This window comes from Apteryx mantelli, chromosome Z (genome assembly GCF_036417845.1).
Source record: "Apteryx mantelli isolate bAptMan1 chromosome Z, bAptMan1.hap1, whole genome shotgun sequence".
NCBI lineage: Eukaryota > Metazoa > Chordata > Aves > Apterygiformes > Apterygidae > Apteryx > Apteryx mantelli.
This window is the reverse complement of record NC_090020.1, coordinates 52,217,311-52,241,999: the sequence shown is the minus strand read 5'-3', so window position 1 is coordinate 52,241,999 and position 24,689 is coordinate 52,217,311. Positions and strand designations below refer to the sequence as shown.

Genomic DNA, 24,689 nt, shown 5'->3' with positions numbered 1-24,689 from the left:
AAATATAGTAAAAAACTATCTTCATCAAACTGATTAAACTTAAACAGTAAAAAGTCAGAAGCAGAGAGAGATGAGTCAGGTATTGATTGAGTGCTTAATATGGCTTATGGCTGCTTCTGTCTTGTTTATTATGAGCAAGATACACAAATGTTTAAGAGTGGCAGTTTAGTGTGGTGTAATTAAAGCTGAGGAAAAAAAAAAACAGAAAAATAAGGTGGTCCTTTGCTATGGCTGTCATAAACCTTACTCATGTAATTAACTCTGAGTACAGACTCTGCAGCAGTGTAGACACCATTTAACTTCACTGGGGATCAATCTGTTTGAACCCTGCAACTGGCACAGCATGGGGTAGGTCTATGACTGTATAGGGCCTTTTTATAGAAATACAAAATTGAACTTTTAGAAAAGTGGGCAAAATTCAGCTGTTAGGGAAAGCTTATAAAAATCACCTCTGGAACCTAATGGATAAAATCTTGGTTTCACTGTTATCAACACAAGCTCTGGAACAAGGGCTTTATCTGACAGTTCTACACAAGTGTGTACAGGGGTTCGGTTGTGTGTTTTCTGTTCTGCAGAAAGGCTTTCTGTACCAGTTACGCATTAAGTTTCTTGGATCAGTGCTTTTAAGCAGATCTAACAGTCCAGAATAACTTTACTTAAATTTACTGCAGCCCCACTGAAGGATTATTGATGCTATTCTATTACTTAGCACAAAGCAGCAGTCTCAAGGGGACTGTTTAGTACCATATTCTTGTCCTGATATTAAATCAGGCTATGCCAAGGACTCAAAACCAGCAAGTGACAAGCTTTCCCTGGTTTTCACTGAGCTCTGCAGAATCTCATCTTTCATTTGTTTTGAACTGCAAGTCTCTTACACTTATCTCCAAAAAAGCCCCAAGCCCCAAAGCACATAGCGTTTAACACATGCAGGAGTGTTTTTGGCTATGTTTAAATTGAGAGGCTCAGTGGATGCCAACCAGCTCCTTGTCAGGGCAAGCTCTGTCAGAAACAACTACCAGCCCTCCTTCCCCATTTAAGCTCATTTCACATCAGCAGCATGATACAACCAGAGAGGTAAAGGGGGCCCAGGATTCAAGGACACACTGCAGCAAGGGCTTACTGGGATAGGACAGTTTAGATGGTGAAAGCCTGAAACAGCAGTTCTGCGTGGCATAAACTGTTCCATTCATCGCAGTGAAGTTATAACACTGATGCAGGGAATTTAAACCTCAGCTTCAATGGGTCTTGGCTGCATGAAAAGATGGCTGCATATCTGCTCAATCTGTTGTGAGTTGAGTTCCTATTTTGGTACCACAAATAGATGTTATCTGGGAGGGAACACCACTTTAATTTTCCACTAGTCAGAAAGAGACATATTTAAACAGCACAGTACAGCCTAGGGAAAACTGAAGCTGCATCAAGAGGGAGCCAAGTTCAAAGGATTCAAAAAGGTAAAGCAGCAAGACAGTCACTTTCTGAACCTCTTTGCAATGTGAAGTACCTCGTTTCTGTGCTGACATATGCAAAGCTTACTGTTTAACCCGAGCTTGGAAGACTACCACTCTCTCCCCTCTGCAGTCAGTCATCTCATGTATTAACTCAATCCTCCACAACTCTCCAGCATACCACATAGTTAAGGCATGACTCTGTGGGATCTTTTGGAAGTTAGGCAAATATACCAAGAACCCCCCACCTTATTTGAATATTAATTACAGTTACCATGTTTTCTTTACTGATGTGCAATAGTGCTTATGGTAGGTAATTTTTCCCTTTTATTTATTTATCTGTAAAAATCCTTACAAACACCTGCAGCAGCCTGTTAGAAATAACAGTAATGCTCTCTTCTAATTTCAAAGTAAAAAAGTTGTGCTTGACACTAGTTAGAAATTTTGCCTAACTGAAGTTAAATGTTATATATAACATATAAAGTCCAGCTTGATGTTTTGTACCAGGAAATAGTATCTGGGGACTATCTTAGAATACTGGTCAGAGTTAAAAGCTTAAAACTGGTCCCCAGCACCTCCAACATGGGTCCTATCTGTCCCCCAAAATTAAATTTCTGCAGCCAGCCTGAGTCCACTTTATTTAGCTACATGAATTCATTTTTGCACTTCTTTTTGTATTATAGAGATATATATTCCAGATTAAGCTCTTCCTTGAATAGAGCTTTTCTTGATTACTGTCAACGTTCCATTCCATTGTGTCATCTTGTTTGTCTTTTGATGTTATTTCCTTATTTTACGATGTTTTAACTACATTGACTGCAACTGTTTAAAGAATAACTAGTGATTTGGGGGGTCAGCTAGAGAGACTTTAAAAGGATTTGATTAGGCAATTCATTTTTTCTAATGCTACAATAACTTCTTTTATTTGATTATGTAAATAAGTGTTGGTGCATATCCACTTTGGCAAAATACTGCAAAGTTTAATCTGTTCTCCTAAACAAAAAGCTATCAGTGGCAGAAATACATGAGCTAAGGAATGCATCCTATGCAAACACTAAGGTGCTTCCTGCGAGACACCCAAAGATAACACCATTCAGGAAAACAAAGGCCACGCTTACCTTGCAAAATTTACCACAATATCTGTTCTGGGATAACATTATGTGTAGATACTACTCTGAAATCAAAGCAACTTAACTCCTGAATTGCAATAGAGATGGACACAGCTCAAAATGCATGGACCTGCTTCCCCTCAGCCTCACTTTAAGCCATTCCTACACAGCACCTGCTCCAACAGGATGGCTTCCTAAAGAGTTTGTGAACTCCCTGCTCCAGAACTAGATGCAACACTGTAAGGTCTCAGAAATGTTATATACAGGGAACTACAAGTATGGTTAGCAGTAACATGATACCATCTGTCATGAAAGCTTCAATCACTTCGGCTGTATCAAATTACTTGTTGTTCTTCCAGTTTGATGGCCATTTATTTCTTTCTAGTGGTTTGTAAGGAAAAAAAAAGCAAGAGACTGTGACATAATCTGAAATATAGACTGTTCACAAACAATCAGAGGTTGCCTATAAATCCCCAAAATGCTGAATGTCTGAATATCAGACCCTTTATGGAAACACTGGCTCATGAGATTTGACCAAGAAGCAGTTAGTCCTGAACTTCTCAGTATGAAGACAAATAAAAGCTGGGGTTCCAAGTAGAAAATAGAAGTGAATCTGCAAAGGATTTATTTTAAAAAATCTCCTGTTGCTCTTGTTGCTCTCACTGTTATTCATTTAAATACCAAGGGCAATGCTGCCAGTACGTTAGTGTGGGCTATTTCAGTACTGCAATTCTCAGAAAATAAGTGAAATAAAATCTCTTACATTAAATACTAATGCTCCTACACCTAGTAACATTTCATCAATTTATTACAGATAGCTATAATGCAGACTTATGCCATTGTTCATATAAAAACATTGTAGGAATTATTCATTTCTTCCTCTGTAAATCTCTTACAGTTGCCCATGTAAGAGATGAATACAAGAAATATGAACAATAACATGAGTAAACTGGTAATTCAGCAATAGTCACACAAAGCTATACTATTTAAAACCGTCTTTATTTACAAAGAACCAAGATGATAATATCTAACTTGCATTTAAATCATTATCCAAACTCTGTTACAATAACTTCTAAAACACCAGCAATCTGAATCTAGTGGCATTGTATGTATGCATTAATTAAAAATAGCCAACTTTTGCAACCATTAATGGCTAAAATCCTACCCTAACCAAATTACATTTTTGCCAATGACTTCAATGGAGCTGGAACTTCATTTAGCGGATTATAAACATTATGCCCACTATGACCCTTCCTCAATAGAAATGTAAAATCAGACTTACTCATACTCCTATTAAAGTGTCAGTCTGTTTTTTAAATAACAGTTAGGACTTCTTTTATATCATATCTTTTCATTATTTTCATAGGATGACTAAAAAGAAACAGAACAGAAGCTCCAATGGAGGACTTTCAGTATTGGCAATTGTACTGTAAATATGAACTGGTTGCTATCCAAGCACCTGCCTACCTGACCAAAATGACCTCTGTAATATGCACAGTCACACACACACACACACAATTGGAAGTTAATTCTTTTTTGAAGAATTCTACCACTAAGAAACATTTTTCTTTTAAATTGTAGTAGTCTTCCCAAAGGCAGCAGAAAGTTGGTATATGAATTTGGAATCTATGAAACTTTTAGTAATATTTCATTTCCCTAACCACTGAAGAATGCCATTTCATTGAGTCTGTACAGAACTGATGATCTGCATGGTTAGGTCCCACCTCCACAGTACAAATGTGATTACAGGTCTCTGGTGTTGTGAGCTCTCAAGTAATGTACAACTACATTTTCCAAGCCTTAAAAATATCCTGCTGTATACTAAACTTCATCTGCAGGGTTAGGTCTCATTAACAACCTCACGTATCTAGACAGATACGAATCCCTTGTCAAATCACTTGTCAAACGAACAAGTGCATCTCAGAGAGCGAGGCCAAACTGCGTCCCAGCTTTTAAATTAATATTGTACGGACAGTATGTTCCTTTGAACCTGATTTTACAGAAAAAATATATAGGTAAAAAATATGCTACCTATGGCTTTTAGGAAACATGGAAGTTCAGTAACAGCTTTCTGTATTTTAGATTACTTTACCATAGAGATTTGAGATTTTCCTGTTACATTGACAATTACATTTAATTTCTGGAATGTTACTGGTGTAATAAATGCTAGTGTGTTTGCTATTACACGCTAACAAAGCACTCTGTATATTATTTTAAGCTTCTTTTATGATTTAGGATTCACAAATGAAAGACAGCAGCTGAGTATTTCCAAAACAACAGACGTCTCACACCAAGATTCTTGGAGACTGTAAATAATTTGCTAGGTTAACCAGATTTATGTTGATCAGAATTCAGGAAAGTGTCATATTTCACTCACTTATACCTTTCATTAACATGTTTTCTTAAAATGTTCTTCCTGTCTACAGAAAGTTAGATATCTCTTCTCTACAGAAAGTTAGATATCTATTGAGTGAAAATCATGAATTTCCCAGTTTTCATGATATCTATAATTTTTCTTAAGCTTTTATAAATCATTAATTAATTAAACCCAAAGACAAGACTATAAAATATAAGCTCTAAGCAAACAGAATTTGAATACTAGACAAAGTGAAAAATAAAGAGTAAAATGTGTAAAATAACTGCATTCAGTCAGTCATATGCTTTCAACCATATTCAGCCATAGAAGGCTTAAATAAAGTAAAAAACAACAGTATTTTTAAATAACCAAGTTACTCATGGGCACAAACACTTATGTACACTTGAACAAATGAAAACACATACCTGCAGAGACACGGGGGCAGTCTGGCAACATGGACTCTACTGATGTATCTAGTGGTTCTGAACTAGACACCCAGTTACAACAGTTCTGTAATATTAGACAGACAATTTTCTGGTAAGCCAATAACTTAAAGCAAAAATAAATACAGACTTTGTAAGTAAAGACAGTGATCACATCAAAATACTCAAACTTGCACCTAATTTAAATTGCAGTCCCAATGGTGACTGAAATGTAAACTACATTGTCTTATTGATACTAACTGATGCTTAAATACTGTAGTTTCATATGAAATAAGCAAAAAGAGTAAGACTGTAGTTCAGGAAAAAATTGGTAATGTTCTTAAACAGCATGCATTTAAGTGCTACTTTGAGCGCAAGTGGACGTAAGTGGGTGATTGGACCAACAGGAGCATTTTAAGCCATTGCTCTCTGTTAATTTGAATTTAAATCTCTTATTTGTTAAATAAGTATTTTTATAAATACTCGGCCCGCTTGCCTGTAAATATTAAGAAGTAAAATTTTCAGGGTGTCTTGATGGAATATTCTGTGGAGAGAATGGTTGTAAAATTACAAAACAACAAATTATAACTGAGTGAAAGCAACAAAGATAGCAGATTAATGTTCAAATAACTGCCAATACAGCTAAGATGAATTGGTATAGACATTTAAAAATGTAAATATTGGTCTTTGGGGAACTGTATTTTGGGAGCATTTACATTTACCTTTTGTTCCCGAATCTCTGAATGGGGTGAAGTTTTAAAATATTTTACTCTAAATGGAATCTATTCAGAGAAGACCATGAATTAAGGTATTAAATAATACACCTTTAATAAGATATGCTGAAACTATTCCAAATCTATTGAACTGAAGATTTAATTATAAAGCAAATACATTTTTAATAGGATTGCCAGCTGAACTACAAGATCTGCATGGCTTTACTTATTACAAATCTGAGTTTTCCCTTTCGGGAAGCCTGATTAACTTCATTAAAAGAAAAAAAAAAGCACAACTTTTTTGGAAAGACCCAATGATTTTTCAGACAGATTTCTAAAAAATCATCGCATCAATCATGATTGTAAAAATAGCCAATTGCTGTTCTGGTAAACAAGCATGTATTGTGTATTTGTAGATGTTTGCTGCCCTAGTTGTGCACCATGGAATCTGTCCTCACTGTGGAAAGATCCCTGACTGGTAGATCAAGTATCTTATTGTATTTCCTTAATTCATTCTGTCTGGAAGAAGATGTCAGCTGTGTTGCAGTGAGGAGAGAATTTCAAAGGCTTCAGTCCCCACCAATAAAGGCCGAGGAATGGCTTTTGAATAGATTTGTCAAGGCAACCCTACTGTTCTGGGACCAGGGAGAGCAGGAACAACATAAAGGAAGGGTTGCTGTCTGAGATTAGAAAGTGAAGTTCACAAAGCATGGCAGATTTTGTAAGAAACAGCAGATCAATGAAACTATTGAACTAGATGAAAAAAAACCCACCATGAAAACAAACACACTATCCAGTAATGTAACTTTTTAGCAAAAATGGTTAAAATTGTACTATTTCTATGTTTCACAAAGGCTTTAAGGTTTAAAGTAGATATACATTTTATAATTTGCATGTATAATTTTAATTAACAGCTGAATGTGAAATTGCAAATGTAAGATGGCAGAAATTATAAAAGTAGAATTTTTATGAAGTATTACATTCATCTGAAATAAGTAAAATTAATATTAACTACTGATAGAATACTACATCAGAGAGCTCGAGATAACACAGAAGATTAGCACACAATTAACCAGCTTTTATATACAATGTGACACTTGCCTGTAAGAAATAAGTATTCTCGAAAGCAGTGTCAAGATATGTAAATGGATGATTTGTTTTATCATTCATCACAGCTCCTAATAAATTCAAAAATCATGACTTCTATAGGTACTAAAAATAGGCCACCAATGATACAGGAGAGATAGCTTCAATGAAGAATTACTTTTTTAACAATTCATTCTTTCAATGACAGCAATTAGCCCTACAGACAGGCAGCAATGAGGTGTATATTTTAATTATTATTCATTTTACCAGTAGCCTTAAACCTGATTAAAGTAAGAGATATCCAGGTGATATGCTAGTCTTAATACCACTCAGCCACACTTCACATATGTAAAATTCTTCTTTCTTATAGGAGATTTTCAATGCTAATGTAAGTTATGACACTCCATCCACTTTTTAGGTCATTAATCATTTAACTTATTCTTTAAGATCTACTTTCTGCAAATGAAATTAAAGGTAATGCACTTGTCTTATTCAGAGTAAATGCTTAAAGAAAAATGGAGTTGTCAGATTCAAATTACAGGATTTAAAATTTTCAGTTTTACTATATAACATATATTTTAAGGTTTTGATTTCCCATAAAGAAAATGGGGATTTTTCTGACAGGGCCTGTAGGGGTTACCATTCTTTATATTTTTAACATTTAAGTCAGAGCTGTCAGACTGCATCCCAGGTGATTCTCTATTCCCATCAGTCATGGCCTATAAAACTGTAAGGTTAAGTCAGGAATAGACTGTCTATACAAATGTTTCACTAAATCCATGGGAAAAAGCCATATCTAACAGAAGGTTCAGGATAAACTATATTTGCCACACATACCTATTGTTTTAACATTCTGAAATGGGAATGTAGAATACACAAATATGAGCTTTATTTGACCTGGAAAAGAGATTCATAAACAAGAGCGTAGCTGGTCTCACTTTACAAATTCTGTTTTTTAATCTCATCAATCCCCCGCTTAAGCATTAAAATGAATAATGAATGCATTCCATCATACTTCACTCAAGAGTGGAAAAGTGTGCTTGCTGGCCATATCAACTGACATCAGATAATCTTGGACTGACTAGCCGTTCCTCTTGTACAGTGGTAATAAGAATATGCTGCTTTTTCATCAGAAAATCTCAGAGCACTTTAAAAGCAACTACATCTCATAAAACTGCTGAGAGAAAAAATTCTTTGCCAGTCATACAAATCAGCAACCTGAGTCATGAAGAGCTGAAAGGCTCTTTTCCACCATCACCAGTAAGTCAGGAGCAGAACTGAGGAGCGTGGAGTGCTCCTAGGACTTTGCTCCAGTTATCAGATCATGCTTGTCTTATTACGGCATATATTCTATATTGCTGTACAGGAAAAAGAAACACTGGAGTCAATTCTTATTATTTTTGACTGGTAATTTTGAAGTTCAAAAATGGTTTTAATCTCTATTTTAGGGGCAGGTCTAGACACACAATTTCCATCGTTCTGTAACTGTGCTCAGTAGAAGAAGTAATATTTATAAAGCCTTATACAGATGCATATACCCCATCTCTTTAAAAAAAATCAGTCTCACCTCTCGCATCCATTCTCGAATAGTTTTGCCAGCTTCTTGATGCCACACATTGTGAACAGAGTCTGTCAATGCCACAGCAGTTACCTTATTCTTTACTTCTGCCTCTCGTTGAATCATCTGTTAAAAAATATTGCCTTTAAGTTCTTTCTTTCTATTGAATAGCATCTGCTTAGTCACAGATAATGATCCTAAATTAAAAAAAAAGAGTAATACAAGTTCAATACTTGACTTCACTTGTTTTAAAGTTTATACAAACCCTAACAGCTCTAGAAATACAGAAAGGCCTAATATTTTTGATAAAAGAAATAATACTAACTTTTAACTGACTGAACTATTCAGTCCTATTATTTTCCATGTGGCTTGACAATTCTAGGATTAAAGGTATCATAGTGAAAAAATGGAAGATTCCCTGAGGACACCTTTTACAAGTTTCTCCAAGTTCCTATTTCTGTGCTTCAGGGAAGCTGGTACCCGTGGTTCACTGTAAGCTACTCACAACTATCATCTACTAATTTTCAGTAGATTGCTGTAGTTTTTCTGATGTACAATCTTACTTTGACTTGTATGTTTTTTTTCTTTTTCTATCCAATTTAGCTACCTTGCACTCCCACCATGGTCCCAAAATTCTTTGTGATCTCTCTAATATATATACTTACCCAGCTAACACCAGAGCCTCTCAACATTTTTAGGATATTAAAGAGCCTCTGTTGTTAAAAAGGACAGTATGACTAAACAATATCAGTACTAAAACCAATTAAATGATTGCTGCAAATAACATGAATGAACTGACAAAGATGCTGTAGCTCTGTTGCACAGCGCTGTTCTGCAAGATAAAAGGGACTGAAAAAGAATAGTTCGATATCAAAGAGAGACAAAAAGGTTTTAATCTCCTGACACAAGTGACCCTAATTTGTAACACTGGATCAAAGAAAGTATAATGAATTATACTTATAAAACCAGTATTTTGCAACTTGTGTCTTTATCACTATGTTTACTGCACTAAAATTAATGTTTTTTTCACTTGCTTTTGTATAAACGGCAACACATACAATATTTCTAAAACTAGATATTCTTTGTTGATGATCTGGTAACCGCTTTTCAGCATACAGGCTGCATCTTTGAAAACACTGCTCTAAAAAAGATTTTTACAATGGAGATATGAATGATTTTTTGCATCAGAAACTAAACACCTCAATCCAGATTTTTGATGCAAAAGTAGCATTTATCAATACCATATACAATCTCGATCTCTTTGAAATATCACACACGTAAATCCTTTTCACTGAATACTCTTCCAATTCTGTGCAACTGCTACCTTAACAGCATTATAATATTCAGAACTATTGTGTCTTGCCTTTTCATTATGTGTATTTTAAAATCAGTGTAACCCAATATTCTAAATGAAAAATATTCACCATTATTGGCCAGGTAATATTAATGTAGAACTTCCCATTCCAGATAAAATTAGGGGTCTATCTACCCCAGTATCTTATCCTTGGTGATGTCAGTTCTACATGATTAAGAAACCCTTAAGAGCTTCAATCTTTCTTCATGTGGAAGCCTTTCCACAGATTTAGTTTTTTTCATCAGTTACCCTCCTGTGAGGCACATTTAATTTCTAGGACTTTTGGAGGACAGGACAAAACAGGAGATCACATGTTTAGGACGAAATAGCATCTATTGTAAAAGGATGAGCTTCACTCAGCTATAACATAATACTGGCATGTTCAGCCTGAGCTCTAGATTTCACTTTATATATTATGATGTGCAAAACAGATTTTTTTCTTTCTTTTAACTGTTAAAACACTTGTCTTCCCCTTTTTTACCAAGAAAGAAGAAATACAAAAAAATTCAACTGAAGAGAGGAAAATTCCATAGAACGCAAAGTTCCAGAACTCCAGTATGAAATTTTATATGAGAATAACTAATCTCTCACAACCATCTTCAGGCAACTGAAAGAATCATCAGTGATTCTGTTTAAAGGAGGGTGAAATCCCAGAGCTCTAGAGTAAGGTGGAGCCTTAAAACAAAGATTCTTATCAACATTATAATCCCCCTCCCAAAAGCTATGAGAACAGGTCTCAATCTACTGTATATATGTTTTGTGTCTCAAAGGGTTGGTTTACTCAGACCTTCAACCAGTCCATTTCAACAGAACGTAGACTCATTATGAATACGTTAGCTACAATGATTTCCTTATGATTACATCAGGCCCCAAATGTGGTCCAGTTCTGCAAAATGTATGAAAATATTGATCTTTTAAATACACTATAGAAAATAATGATCAGAAACTATCACTAGGCTGGTCTCCATAGGAAAGCTAGTGCACACTAAGTCGGGGAGTAAATTTACAGAGCTCCAGCTACTTAGCACTACGTAGAAAGTGTCCTATGCAGGCACACAGTTAGTACACTAGAAATGGCCTTCTACTGTGTAGCTTACTCTTGTCTGAAAGTGGAGCAAACTACATTTCCCAGCACACACGCTTTCCTTAAACTGACCAGCCACCACTTTCCATGACTTGACCAGAATCATCAGTACCATTGTATAAATGTGGGGGATGACACAGTTGTATCTGACAAACGACTTAAGAGGGACTGGGGTGGAGGAAGGTTCTAACAGCTCTAGGATCCAAAATCTTTCAGAAAGTCAGATTGATGGCAGAAAAGGAGGCATAGCCTTGTGAAAATAAGGAGACAGCTACAATAATTTCTCTGCTTTTGTTTAATTTCTGGCCAGTGATTATTTGTGCTTGTTTAGTCCAGGTCGCAAAGGAAAAATAGCAAGACATATAAAACAGTTACTTGATTAGACTGCAGCTTTACAACCTTCTTTATCAGGCAAAACTACACACACAGGATGATCAAGTAAGAGATCATTCTTTGATTGCAGAGGAAAGCCACTATACTTTTGGGAGGGCTGTGGTTAGCCCTTTTTCTTACCGACCATCACAACTGTTTTACCCTCGCCTAACAGGTAAGGCAATGTCATCTTCCATTTCTAAACAGAAAGATGGCATCTGCTTACTGAAGGTCCTGTTAGGAGTTCTTAGGAGCCTCTATTTCCAGCCTTTTCCTAAATCCAGCACCAAGTGCAGTTTATACCTGATTCTCCTGTTTCATGTGCTTACCATAAGAATGGCTCAGAAATGTTGTAGCAAAAAAACTCTCTGAAAGAGAAGGTATCTAAAAATAAGACCTGTAAGATAAGCACACCCAACTCCCACTAAATTTTACTAGCTAATTCAGTGTGTATTATCACGGTATATTGGAGAAGTTTAATAAACACACTGTACATATTTATATTCATGTATTAGCACTGTGTATTTCTGCACTTATTGGTTGCACCACCTTGTACAGAATACTGTAATTTAAACTGGCAACCCAGCCAATAAAAACTGGCAAACCAGACAATATCACTGTCCTTGAAGCATATACACTTATGAATTACTAGAAGCTACTACATGCTGAGGGAAACTTAAAATCATCACCAGCTCATTCAGTTCCAGTATGACTTCCTAAAATCTTCTGAAGGGCTGTTAAAGTTCATTCTGCGTTGGAAGAACATTCTTTTCTCAAGCTATTTTGTCTCATATTTCTGTATCAAAAATTAGCTATCCAGTTCACCTGAGAACATCATCTTTTTCTTCAAATCACAAATACAGATGTATAGTTCCTATTCCCCTGGCTAGCCATCATTCAAATTCGTTATTCTCAACTTCCCTACTCGCATGTAAGAATCAGGAGCCATTGATCACCATCTCTTCCTAATCTTTCTTCACATGGCACATGTAGTCTTCGCTTTTTGGATCATAAATGAAATGAGGAAGAGCATACCAAGTAGTTTCGATCTTGATCAAACTGATGAGTTGAACATTCTGCCTGCAACCAAAGGCTTAAATGGCCCACAAAGATGATCCTCTTTATAGCCATCATGACAGTTATACAGTGAAGAAATAGGCCCTACTTGACTCTGTCAGTGTAAGACAGAAGTAGCAGTAAATCATAGCATGGGCTGAAGAGCCAGAGAGGGAAAATATTCCCATGGAATCAAGTTCAGATATTATTAGTACAGGAAAATATCCCAGCACATGATTGCCAGTGGACAGATGATCAGCAGATACAGTAAGTACCACATGAACACTCTATAGTAGGAACCTGGGAGCGAGGGGGACCCAAGTGAGAAAGCAACAGCTTTTTTTTGTAATGCATTTGGGATACACCTAATAACCAGTGGTGTCGTTGGGTTCAATGGCACAGCTCTGAGGGCTCCTGTCTTGTATCATCTTGCAGAATGCTAATCTCTTCAGAGATCAGTAAATAGATTGAGGTTGACAATGTGAGTTTTTTTGATAACTTAGCTGCAGCGCTGGCTAAGGTCAGGGCAAGGGCTCCCTGATGCAGTAGTGCGGTAAATGAGGGACTAAAGGGATCAAATGAGCTTCAGTTACAAAATTTTCTATGAACAATCCAAAATAAGTAACTTTTGGTAGGCATCCCTTCTTTTATGACCCTACTTGCAAAAAATAAACAAAACCAGTACACTGAATGGAGCAAGAATCATGGATATAACCGTCACTTAAAGAAAAAGAAATTGACTACAGCCATCTTTGAGTGACACAGAAATGTTCCAACATGGCATGTCAAAACCAGGAGACTTCACTTCTACTATAACAGCTCAAGTTCTCTTCTACAATGGGATATTAGCTGATAACAGTAACCTAGTAGAACAGATGTAGGTGATGCTTAAACAGTAGACCTTCTTATAAGGGATTATACTTTATCCTGTGAGAAGGTACAAGAAGCTTACATACTTTTGGCCACAAAAGTTTCAATATTCAGTAAATACTCCAAATTCAATGGATAGATAGCTCACAATTAACACATACTAATGTACTTATCTTCTCTAAAAAAAGTTTTGAACTCACGCCTATTTTAAAAATTAAGTGAGCAGAATAAAATTGCAACTATAAAATAAGTTAACACTCAACACAAGCTTAACAGCCAGCTGCCACTCAAATTTGATACAACTGTATGATTTCAAAGGAAGCATGCCATGGCTTCTCTGTCAGGTTCTCATTTACTACGCAGCACTGAAGGACCCAGTTTGCTCTGGGTCCTCTAAACTTTCCCAATCATCTTTTCTATTCTGAAATTTCCATTTTAGCTTGAATGTAGGGCTTTAGGTTCCTTCTCTGCTGGGAAATTCTGACAACCAGAAAGGAGTCCCTAGTCTCTTCAGACAGATTTTTCTCTTGATTGCTTCCTATGGTGGTGCTGGTAATGACCACCTTTTATGCACCAGTTAAGCTGTCTGAGAGTGCTCCTTCCTTAGCCTGTGCCATGGCTGAAGCAGACGGCCCATGGCTTCTGGCTCTAGCTCTAAGCATGCACAACTCCTTCAGTGCGCGCACGCACGCGCACCCACACACAAACACACCCACACCCACACCCACACACTTCCTCTTAGTTCCTGGCCTCTGCAAGACAAATCCTTGGATTGTGTTGTGATTAAGGCAGCCTTCCCTCGTCTTCGGGCATCCCTTCTGGCCCTAGTTTGTGAGAGATTTTTAAGAAGGAAGAAGAATGTTATCCTCTTTCATAGACTTCCATGACTTCAAAAATACATATATTCACATAGAGAATGTTTCATGTATAATCTCATTATGTAGAAGAATAAAAGGCCTTGACACAAATAACTAACCTTTCTTAAGAATAATTTAAGGAAGTAACAGTAAAATTTATTTTTGTAATGTATTTATCATCTCATCATTGCTTCATATTTAATTCCCTTATATTGGTAAGTCCTAGACCAGTGTTCACTATGACAAGTTAGAAAACATTCAGGCATCTTTTTGAAAGTCAGCTCTATCCAGATGGTTGAAAATTTGTTCCTTCATTTTGCCAGGGAAAACGTCAATGATCTATTCACACAAGTGTTAGACTCTATCACTTACATAAGCAAGAACTTGAAACCCTTAAAAATGCATCCATTAAATATGTTAATTACCTATTTATTGGTCAATTTAATGACAAGTGATCTACTGCTAAACTGTATGTAACATCAGATGACAATCTTCTCTTAAGTTGGATACACAATTATTATAACTTTATAATCACATGTTACTTTCATTATGTACAGTGTGTGTATGAAACAGTATCTTATACATATATTACCTATATATTTAGTATATGTATTTTAGAAAGGATGATAAAATACATCTTTTGTATACAATATTTATTTTGTGGCCTAGCACTTCTTGTACGATGAAAGCATGAATATGCTATAAGGCAACTTAAAGGTCTGATCTCGCAAACATGAAAATCCATTGACACCCCAGTTAGACTTTAGGTAAATGGCCTGTGGGAGTAACTCTTCACAGCATCATTCCCATACTCTTTATAGCTACTCTAACAAATCTAAAAAGGCTACAAATTCAAGCTTCTGAGAAAGGTTAAAGAAAGTTAAAATATGCCACTTGTATTTTTATGGGCTCAAGCAATCAAATCAGCCTCCATCACTATGGATTTAAAAGCTTTTGTGGGATTTTGAGGATACTTATTTCTCTGAGTTGCTTCTAATTAGGAATGAAGAAAAATGGATATGATAAAAATAAGAAATGCCCCCAAATTTCACTCTCTCTTGAACTTTTTAGAAAACTTTCCACCTACTTCCCCTGTCTTCCATTGCCATCTCAGTTGTGGCATAATATTTAAATGGTATGCACTGGACTTGAATGGATAAGTCTACAATAAGCATTTGGCTTGGAGCAAATATAACTTTTGACGCAAATCTTCCATTGTCTCCAGTTGCCTCATACTGATTTGAGTCTTTAAGAGGTTTTGGTGTGTTCCAACTGAATTCCTTTCAGAGGAAACTAAACTGGAAGTGCCAGTCCAAATGTGCTCAATGATTTCCAGCAGTGGAGCAAATTTGCTGTAGAAATTCTAGTGGATCAAAACAGCATCAGTTGGACTCTGAAATATTTGTAAAAGCAATGGTAAAAGGGAAGAGAGAAATCACTCACCAGGAGTGGTGTGTTAGAGGACAATTTTTCCTTAACTCTTTTAGAAGTACATGTAGATTCCTTCTTAACAACTTCATGTGCTCTCTTGGGAGCTTGATGTGTATCTACCCTCTTTCAAGAACCCCTCTGACTCTCATCACACTCAAAGTCATACAAACCAAGTAACTGGTCCGTTCAAGCACTGGCACTTGAGTGAGTGTCTTTCCTTAAGTGAGAGAGACTCCTCTTCATCATGAAGCATGTAATTACTGTTTGTCCATACTAAAAGTTTGTTGGGCTGAGATTCCCAAGTTGTTTCACAGCTTCCTGGATGGAATTCCATAATTTCCAAAATATTCACAGCTTTTTGCACATCTTAAAACTGAAACAGATCCTCACGTCTTCATGTAATATTATTCATTAGGGATTAGAATTACAGAGCAACTACACTTGAACAGCATAGCAAGGATAATAAATAATCCAAAGTAAGTTAAACTAGTTTCCATTTTCAATTAGTAACAAGAATAATTTTCCCTAAATGTACTCATAAATATGTGATAAAATCCCTGCTTACAGCAGACAAAGCATTTGATACAAACCAGTTTTACACAGCAAAAGAAAACATCTACAGAAATACAGTCATAGAATACCCATTGCCAAGTACTTTGGGATATTTTGTTCAAAGATCTATTGAATGTTACATCTACAATTGTGATAATTTTCTAAAATAATAAATCACACTATAACAGGAATAATAATGCACGGACATATTAGAACAGATTGTTTTAGAGCATCTGGAGTCTAGGACTTGTCACCGTTCACACTGTAAATTAATTTCCGTTTTAAAATTTCAACTGAAAATTTTCACACATACCTTATATTTAGGGTATAAGATCTTAAAATGAACCATGATTAGAAAAATATTTAATTCTAAAACAACTCAAATTTTAAAAAGTGCAAAGGTCACCTTCCTTATGCACAGCTCAGTACAACCCCCCCCCCAACTAATCTGTATACAAAATTCTGCTGGTACTATTTTGTGAACAGTACAAATAAGACTCAGCTCTCTAGTATAAAAGCCTCAGGCTTCAGCTTTATTAAAACTTTAAACTTAATAAAGCAATTCTCCAGCTTCTCTTGTCCCTAGTGTCTTAACAGAGAGTTTATAGGAAAAAAAGCTTCAAGGACCTGCAATAATCTGCAGAATACCAAGTTCCCAAACACACATTTCTAGTGGGCAAAAAGACGCTTTTGTGCTAGCAGGTGTTACAGCACCGCGTGGCAGTAACGCTGGCTTGCGGGCAAGGTTGGAGTCACAGTAGTCTGCCTTAGCTCGTCTCACTTAAGAAATCTCAGAGTGATCTGGCTAATACAGACAAAGTCTAACAATTCAGTAGAAAGCCCATCACACAACTTGGGGTTAACAAACTTGATGTAATACCCCACGGGTGAAAAACTTAAAGGATCCACTTCATCTTAGCTACAACAGCTACAACCAAAATGAATTAGTCTAACTTAACAAATTACCCTACCTAACATGCGATCTGGAGAACGGAGAGCTCAAAAACTATTGCAGAATTTCCCCAAGTGCTTTCTAGATAGCTGTGTATCTGATGTTACCATTTAAAGGATTTGAACATTAATAAAAGCTCTTTACTGAGCACTCATATGAGTTTGAAACCTGTGCTTTAAAAACAAGACAAAATGTTGGCATTCTGTATACATTTTTGGCCTGCAAAGAAACTGTAAGTTAGATAAGAAGGCACAGTTTCAATTCTCTGTTTTATATTGCAGGGTTTGATCAAGACGTTCCCATCAAAAGCACAACTAAAGCAAACAAAAGCCAATCATTCTTTTCTAATGCAACTCAAGATTTCTCTGTTGTGAAGGCTGCTGGGATATTTGTCTTTGATCTGCTAGAGAACCACAGCGAATATCGGGAAAGAGAGGCTGAAGTCAGCTGGGCTACGTAGAATCAGACAGCTGGCACTTCTCAACAGCAGGAATCTCATACCCCAGAATTAAAGTTCTGAGCTGCGGAAAGTCTGTAAGTCTCATTACCACGAAAAAAAAGTTTCAAAATGTGAACAAGTTCCATCTCTCTCAATTGGGAACAGACAACAAAGCTTGATCACAATTTAATTGTTAATGTTCTTATGTGGCAGACTGCACTACAGATGTATTGGCTTGCTTCTGATATACAAAGCTCAGAGCTGGTCTAATCTTAGGAATGTGAAGCTCCATAAGGGCCAATTTGTGCTGCTAAGAAGCAACCTAAATTAATATATGCAGAATTTGATGCAAATAATGCTAAAGAGCATCTGATAGTCAAGTTAGTTTGTTTAAAGGTAGCTGGGTATGTCCACAGCAGTAGATGTACCCCAGAAAAACAATACTTTAAAAATCTGCACAGTCTGCTAAACTGTATCTCGTTTTGTATTCACAATTAATTTGGACATGGGTAGTTGTGAGCACATAATCACTCCTAAACCTCCAGTACAGTAGACTACAGCAGAAGAACTTTTGCTGCTCCAGCTTTACCCTGTGTCTGTATCAGCAGAGTCCTCTTAAAGAGATGTAAGAGGTTTTCTGGCAGGAAGCTGTGTCACCTTTCCAAATGACATAAGTTAAGCCAACAAAAGCATTCTTCTGTTGGAATAGCTATGAAAAAACTGCACCAGAGGTTTTGCTAACATAGTTATCTTGGCTGGGGCGGGGAAGGATTTTTTCAAGCTCTTAGCTCATATAATCTTTGCCAGCAAAACCTTATGCTGTAGATGACATCTTTGCTTTATTTGGTTTAGCTGGATTTCTGAAGCACTGGATAGCTATTTGAGTGTCATGCCTAGATAAAAATAAAATAATAAAATAAAATAAAACTACATTGTAAACTGCCAATCTTAATCAGGACTATCCAGTGTCATGATTCTATGAAAGTTCAAAGTGCTTTAGCATCAAGAAAGAGAAGATTTATCCAGAATACAAACCAGAAGTGTTTCTGCATGAAATTAGGAATGCACTCATCCCGTTGCACTTAAGAGCCCAGGCTCAGTTTTGCACAAACAGTATTTCATAGCCTCTTGTCAGCTCAGAGCATTAGAAAATCACAAGCTACCATTTTAGACAAATTTCTTTGTTTTAACATATGGTTGGTGCTAGATTTTTAATTTGATGTTGCAGCCATTGTGGACACATCTTAACATCAATTAAAAAGAGTAGTTGGTGTACAGTTGACCACTAGTGGTGATGTATGACTGACATTTTATCAGAGGTCCCCAGTCATATTTAAGCTAGGTGCTGTATTATGTCTAAGCTGTATCAGTGAGCAAGTATTAGCTAATAAGTTTTCAAGCACCACCAGCTGTCCTACTGTTGACAGGAATTTTAGGAAGCTCCAAACTATGGAGTCTAAGGGTTCAGACACATGATTGAATTATGGTGACTTTACCAATTGCTGCCTGTCAGACTAGCCATAGTAACTCGCAGCTTTTAAAGGCTCTGTTAAACTGTGGCAGCAGTTACAAGCTGGATTGTTGATGCTGCGACCAACCTCAGCCATCTGGTCCACCCATCTGATGGACGCAACTGCTCCAGGGCAGAGATACTCATCTGCTCCTGAGTCAGCTACTGTACTGCCACAGTGTTCAGCCCAAGGGCTTCATCACTGGTCAACATCTCCAAGCTTGTTTCTCTGGTTGATTTCAAGACAATTAGGAAACGGTGCAGGACAGAAATAAACTCCTCTTATATTGCAATAAAAGTTCTTCCTAAGGTACTTGCCTGAATTTAACTAAACTTTTTTTTTTAAATTACATTGGACCAGCTTTCCTGTATTTAAAATACCAGTATTTATATAATATGGATCAATAAAACAAATCATTTACTCTAAGCCTGTCTTGTTAGACTCTTCCATTGGATCATCTGCAGTAGAAAAACTAAAAAAACCTTGAACCAGAATATGTAAGTTCCTGGATTTACTTATTTAGATTAAGATAAATACAATCTAGAGCTCTTAATTCTCTGTGATGACAAAATTAGTTAAGATAAACAGTTTCTGAAAATGTGTGTGGAATAAAATCATTAATACGCCAGGCTTGAAATGATATGATACAAGGGACTAGGGTTTTGTTTTGATATTTTACCATCACTGAGATAATGGCTCACATCTAATGAAAAATGAGGGCCTCAAGAAAGTCATGAAAATAATTTTCTCATATGTTTTAATAAAAGTGTAAATCCAGAACTCAGTTTAAAAGCAAACAATCATATTAGTGAAAAGAATGCAAAACAATCAAAGTACAATTAATAACCGTTTTTATGTTTTAAGTATCATATCCAACAGGGTAAAATAGTTTGCTACTATGAGAATGGTCCTTTTACTATTGCTTTAAGCAAATGTCATGCCAGATTAAGAATGTCAGTTGAGAAAGACTATTTATGTATTTAAGAAGTTGATTCTGTTTTATCATGTGTGTATGCGTACACAACATATCAGCATATGTATTAATTTTTCTAAAAAGGCCAAACAAAAAAAAAAAAAACAAAAAAGCTGAGTGTTATGCTCAACACCTCATAGATGGACATGAAGCCTAACGCCCTTGTTATTTAAACACAGACAGCTGGATTTCCACTACAGCAACAGGATAAGACAACATTCACTCTTCCTGTACTTTGAAGCTTCAGCTTCGATTCTTACAACCTTTGAGTAACTTCAGGAAGGAAAAGTCTGTCCACAGGCAAGATCTCTGAGCAAGAGGGTATGTAAACTGAAACTTCTGGGGTCACATAAACTCATGAAGATAACTCTCTTTGCAGTTAGGGAATGGCAAGTTATGATTTATTATTACAGGCAACCAAAAAAAGAATAGTAACAACTTTGCTTCTCTTTCCTATTAAAACAATGCTGCCACATTCACACGCCTTTACCAAAAAAAGTATGTGTATGTGTGCTAGAAAACCAAATTAAACCAAACACACCATAATGTTACTGACTTCTTCAAAATCTCAATAAACAGTAAACCAGAAAAAGAAATATTGAATAATTTTTTATCAGACCTCTTTATCAGACATCAGACATGCTATCAGATATGAACCAACCTTGCCCATCCAGCTGTGAGATGGGGAAATAACAGTAAAGTTAAGAATGTACTACGGAAAAGAAAATCTTTCCTATACAGACTGGCTTTTGAAGCAGTCTGAAGGATGTATAACTAATCTAACATGACAAATGATTCAGATAAAGGTCTTCCAATCCAGAATACTGAGCAGACCCATATAAGTATTACACATTTATAATTAGATGTCCGGTCTATGCCCTGAGCCTGTAACAGTCACATACAGCCATACTGTTGAAAGAAATACATACTCTAAGATACTGTGCACGGACCCACTTTCCTTAACCTCTGGAGAGCTACAGGTACTGTTACAACAGTTACTTCAACTCTGACAGGTCTGCAAATAGAAAGGGAGCACGGGACCAGGAGGCTACCTCACTGCGCTGAACACCATGCGTGCTGTGACACCAGCTACACCCAAGTCAGCCCTAAAGCCAGGACTGGCAACATAAACTGAAGTATCAGTAGTGACAATAGTGTACCATACTTTCTATAGATTATTAAAGAAATCTGTTCTTTTCATGTTTTTCCTATGAGCCTGCTCACTGATCTTGGGCCAGTCTGGTCATCTCTCCATGCACCAGCTTGCAAGTATGATTTATGGCTGAACAATGCTACAAGACACCTGTATATTACTATCTCTGCACTGCCCTCAATATGAACCAGGTAATCAAATCATACTCAAGTATTTATGACATGTGCATACATTATTAGTCAGAGAAATTATACAAGGTAGTGATGAGTCAACAGAAGAATGAAGACTGTCATTTCTTAGAATAATGAATGCTGTAGTGCCTAAATTTCAGGACAATGGATGCTTCATAAAAGCATTAAAAATCCTAGGTTCTCATTTAGGAAGGTACTCATTTATCACATGGAATTTTTCTTTAGTGAATGTAAAACAACCTATACTCTCTTACTCACAAGCATTGAAGAGATACTTAAGCATGTAAAGGCAGTGCTTATTTATCTTCTCACTTGTTAGCAACTGAAGATCAGTCTATCTATGGTGGTTACACCGAGGCTGCCAATCCAAGGCTTTTATGTAGTTCTCAGTCAGCAATCAAGCTGTGCAGGGTGACTCTTGTACCCAGGCTACATTAGTAGGTGGCTGTGTACGGATAGTACTAGGCAACCCTCATCTCTCACTGCAGGGTCAAGTAAGCTAGGCAGGGCTGCTGAGGCTAATGTTCCTTGGTCACTCTGTAGTATTAGAAGAAACTGCCTTATCCTGCAACAGGGGGATCTCAGGGCAGTTCATCTGTGCACCATTCCCAGAACCACTTCTCCCCTCCAACAGATCGAAATTATAGTACAAAACTTGGGATGCAGCCTGTAGGATCAGGAAGATCGGCCATCCCTGCACTGAACTCCAAGTGATGTCTGCTAAACTTTCTGCAATGCACTCTCCAAAGTTTCTGGTGTACTTTGAAAAAAGGCCTACTGTGGATTTAACTACTTACCCATCTTTTTAAGCTAAGAGCTCATCATTTTCAACTTAACAAGTCCCACTTCAAAAAATTTTTCACAGATATTGTGGAAGGCAAAAGACACTGTGTGAAATCCACAAATTCTGGCCCTCATAAGTAACAATTCAAAATATTAAAAATGTGGGATAAGGTAGAATGTCAATCTCTGTTTCCCACAGCATTTCATGCCTACTTTGTACTATATATCTACCAAATGATAAGCTCCTTGAAAGAGAGTAATTTTTCCTTTTGTTTGGTTCTGAACACACAGTTGGAAGTTCAAGCATCTAACATACAGAGAAGCATTCTTGCATGCTCTTTGCCTAATTTTAAAAGAAGTTAAATAGAATATAAATAATAGCCATTTAGTTAGATCAAAGGCAGCTGGAGCCACCCCTGGTGTTTATTTCCAAATCATTACACATCACTAGCAAGATATTCCACATGATTCTCTGATCTCATAAGTTTCATAAGCTAATACTAAAACCAAAAGCAACTGTGAGTTTTACTTCTTTTTCATTTTGTCCAAGGTCCTATTAAATAACCAAACACACATGGATAGGTGTCCTACTTCTGTATTTCATGACCAGTATCAATACCACACTGTAATTTCTGGTATGTTAGTTTTTCAGAGTAGAGTGGGGTCTAAAGACTAACTCCAAATCAACAGGAATTAATGTTCTTTTGGGCTATATTGTATCACAGGTCAAAAATCATCACGTAATTTGATTACAATGCTGTATAGTGTTTACAGCTCCCGTCTCTGGGGAGGAGCTGGGAGCCATAAGTGTGGAGCACTGTTAACACACACCTTGTTGTTTCGGCCTGTCCTATTCTAAAGACAAGATCTTGACCGTACTTCCTGTACGTGGATAGACAAGCGTACTTATCTATCCTGTACCTGGACAGAGAAGCCTAAAGGCTTCTGTATACTTTGCGGGGGGGGAGAAGTGTACTAATTTAAGCGTACAGTTTCTAGTATACTTTAGAAAATAGTTAAATCAGGGCATCCTATAGTGGATGCAGTTATAGCCATATAAAGATGCTTCTAAGCTAAACCAATAAGCATCTTTATACCAGGATAAATGCCTCCATGGGAGGTTGTACCAGTTTAACTAAATTGGTTTCCAAACTGATAGTTAAACTCATACAAAACTGGGTATAGACAAACCTTATTCTTTTCAACGCTGCCCTAGAACAAGGCAAGTTTGCCTACTCCTGGAGCTCTTTCAGTGCAGTCTCAAAACAGAGAGGGCCTGAGGTAACAGTTGGAATAAAATGAGGTTCCCCTGTGGAAAGAGAGTGAAGGTTCACACCAGACTTGAAAGGAAGCTTTCGTGAGCTTAACAACAGCTGTGCCGGCAATGTTTTGAGTTTATTTTTTTTTTCCTGTAACCTTTGCGTGAACTTTTAAAATGAATGGCTTTGGTTTACAAACCTTCAGTCTTGGATGGAACAACCCCATGAAGCTGGCAGTCCCTTTCACCCTTGCCCCTTATATTGCTAACCTTAGATTCCCCCTGTGGTAACGGGGCCAGAGATGCAGGTGCAAGTAAGCTTGAGCAAAACATTTTGAACAGCCTACAAAATATCCTGTTGTTAGGAGGAGGAAATGGAAAGACAAAGCTCTTTCAGGAGCTCAGAGAGCCTGAACTTTCCAATGGGACACAGAGACTACGTCTAGTCCTGCAAATTTCCAAGATGTTTGATTTTGATATCGTAACACGATTAGATGTGGAAGGCATATTTTGGACCACTATTATAAATACATCATTTGGATTTCTTTTCCCCACTTGTTGTGGTTTCTGAAGGCAAGCATGTTGTTTTGTAAGCCAAGTATCTTGACTGTTGAAGTAGAGGGAAGTGAAAATAGTGGCAAAAAAAATCCCAAACCCAAACCATTCTCACCAAACATGGATAATGAATGTGTGTTGTGGCACACAGGTTTTATTGGCATACTTTTTCAGCTTCAGCTTCAAAGGTGAAGTCATAATTGTGTTAGGAAGATCATTTTTAATACTAAGATGCCTGGAACTGAAGTTCTCCAAAGAACAAAGCTCCACACTGACCCCATTCTAGGTGTGAACAAGTATCTTGGGTCAGAACACGAGAGCAGTAACTCACTTCCCCACACCCCACGAACTTCTCAGTATGACTTAGAAGCCCCACTGTTACTGTGGTCATTTCTTGTTTTCTTTAAAATTTTTCCTTTCTAAAGGAACTGACTGGAACAATTATCTTCATCAGCACCAAATCTTTCTCTCTCCTTACTTATCGCAAGAATCTTCACCATCCTCTAATCCCCAACAACTGCCCTGAAAACAGTAAGCCTAGCATAGGACAGTAGATCCTACTGTCCTAAAAGAAAAGAAGTAGATAAAATAACAGGTACTTGTAGAAAA

General features: G+C 36.8%; 1 protein-coding gene across 5 annotated transcripts in view; it reads right to left on the bottom strand.

Annotated features, from left to right (window-relative positions):
* Positions 1 to 24,689, bottom strand: part of ARB2A (ARB2 cotranscriptional regulator A) — a 271,256-nt gene that overhangs the window by 71,790 nt on the left and 174,777 nt on the right. For all 5 annotated transcript variants that reach the window (XR_010886917.1, XM_067315874.1, XM_067315873.1 and 2 more), the window contains 2 exons: positions 8,699 to 8,815; positions 5,336 to 5,420 (listed from right to left, as the gene is read on the bottom strand). Coding sequence is in view for 4 of the 5 variants with exons in the window: in XM_067315874.1 (XP_067171975.1) it covers positions 5,336 to 5,420; positions 8,699 to 8,815 (202 nt within the window). In the remaining variant the exon portion in view is untranslated. The remainder of the gene's footprint in view (positions 1 to 5,335; positions 5,421 to 8,698; positions 8,816 to 24,689) is intronic.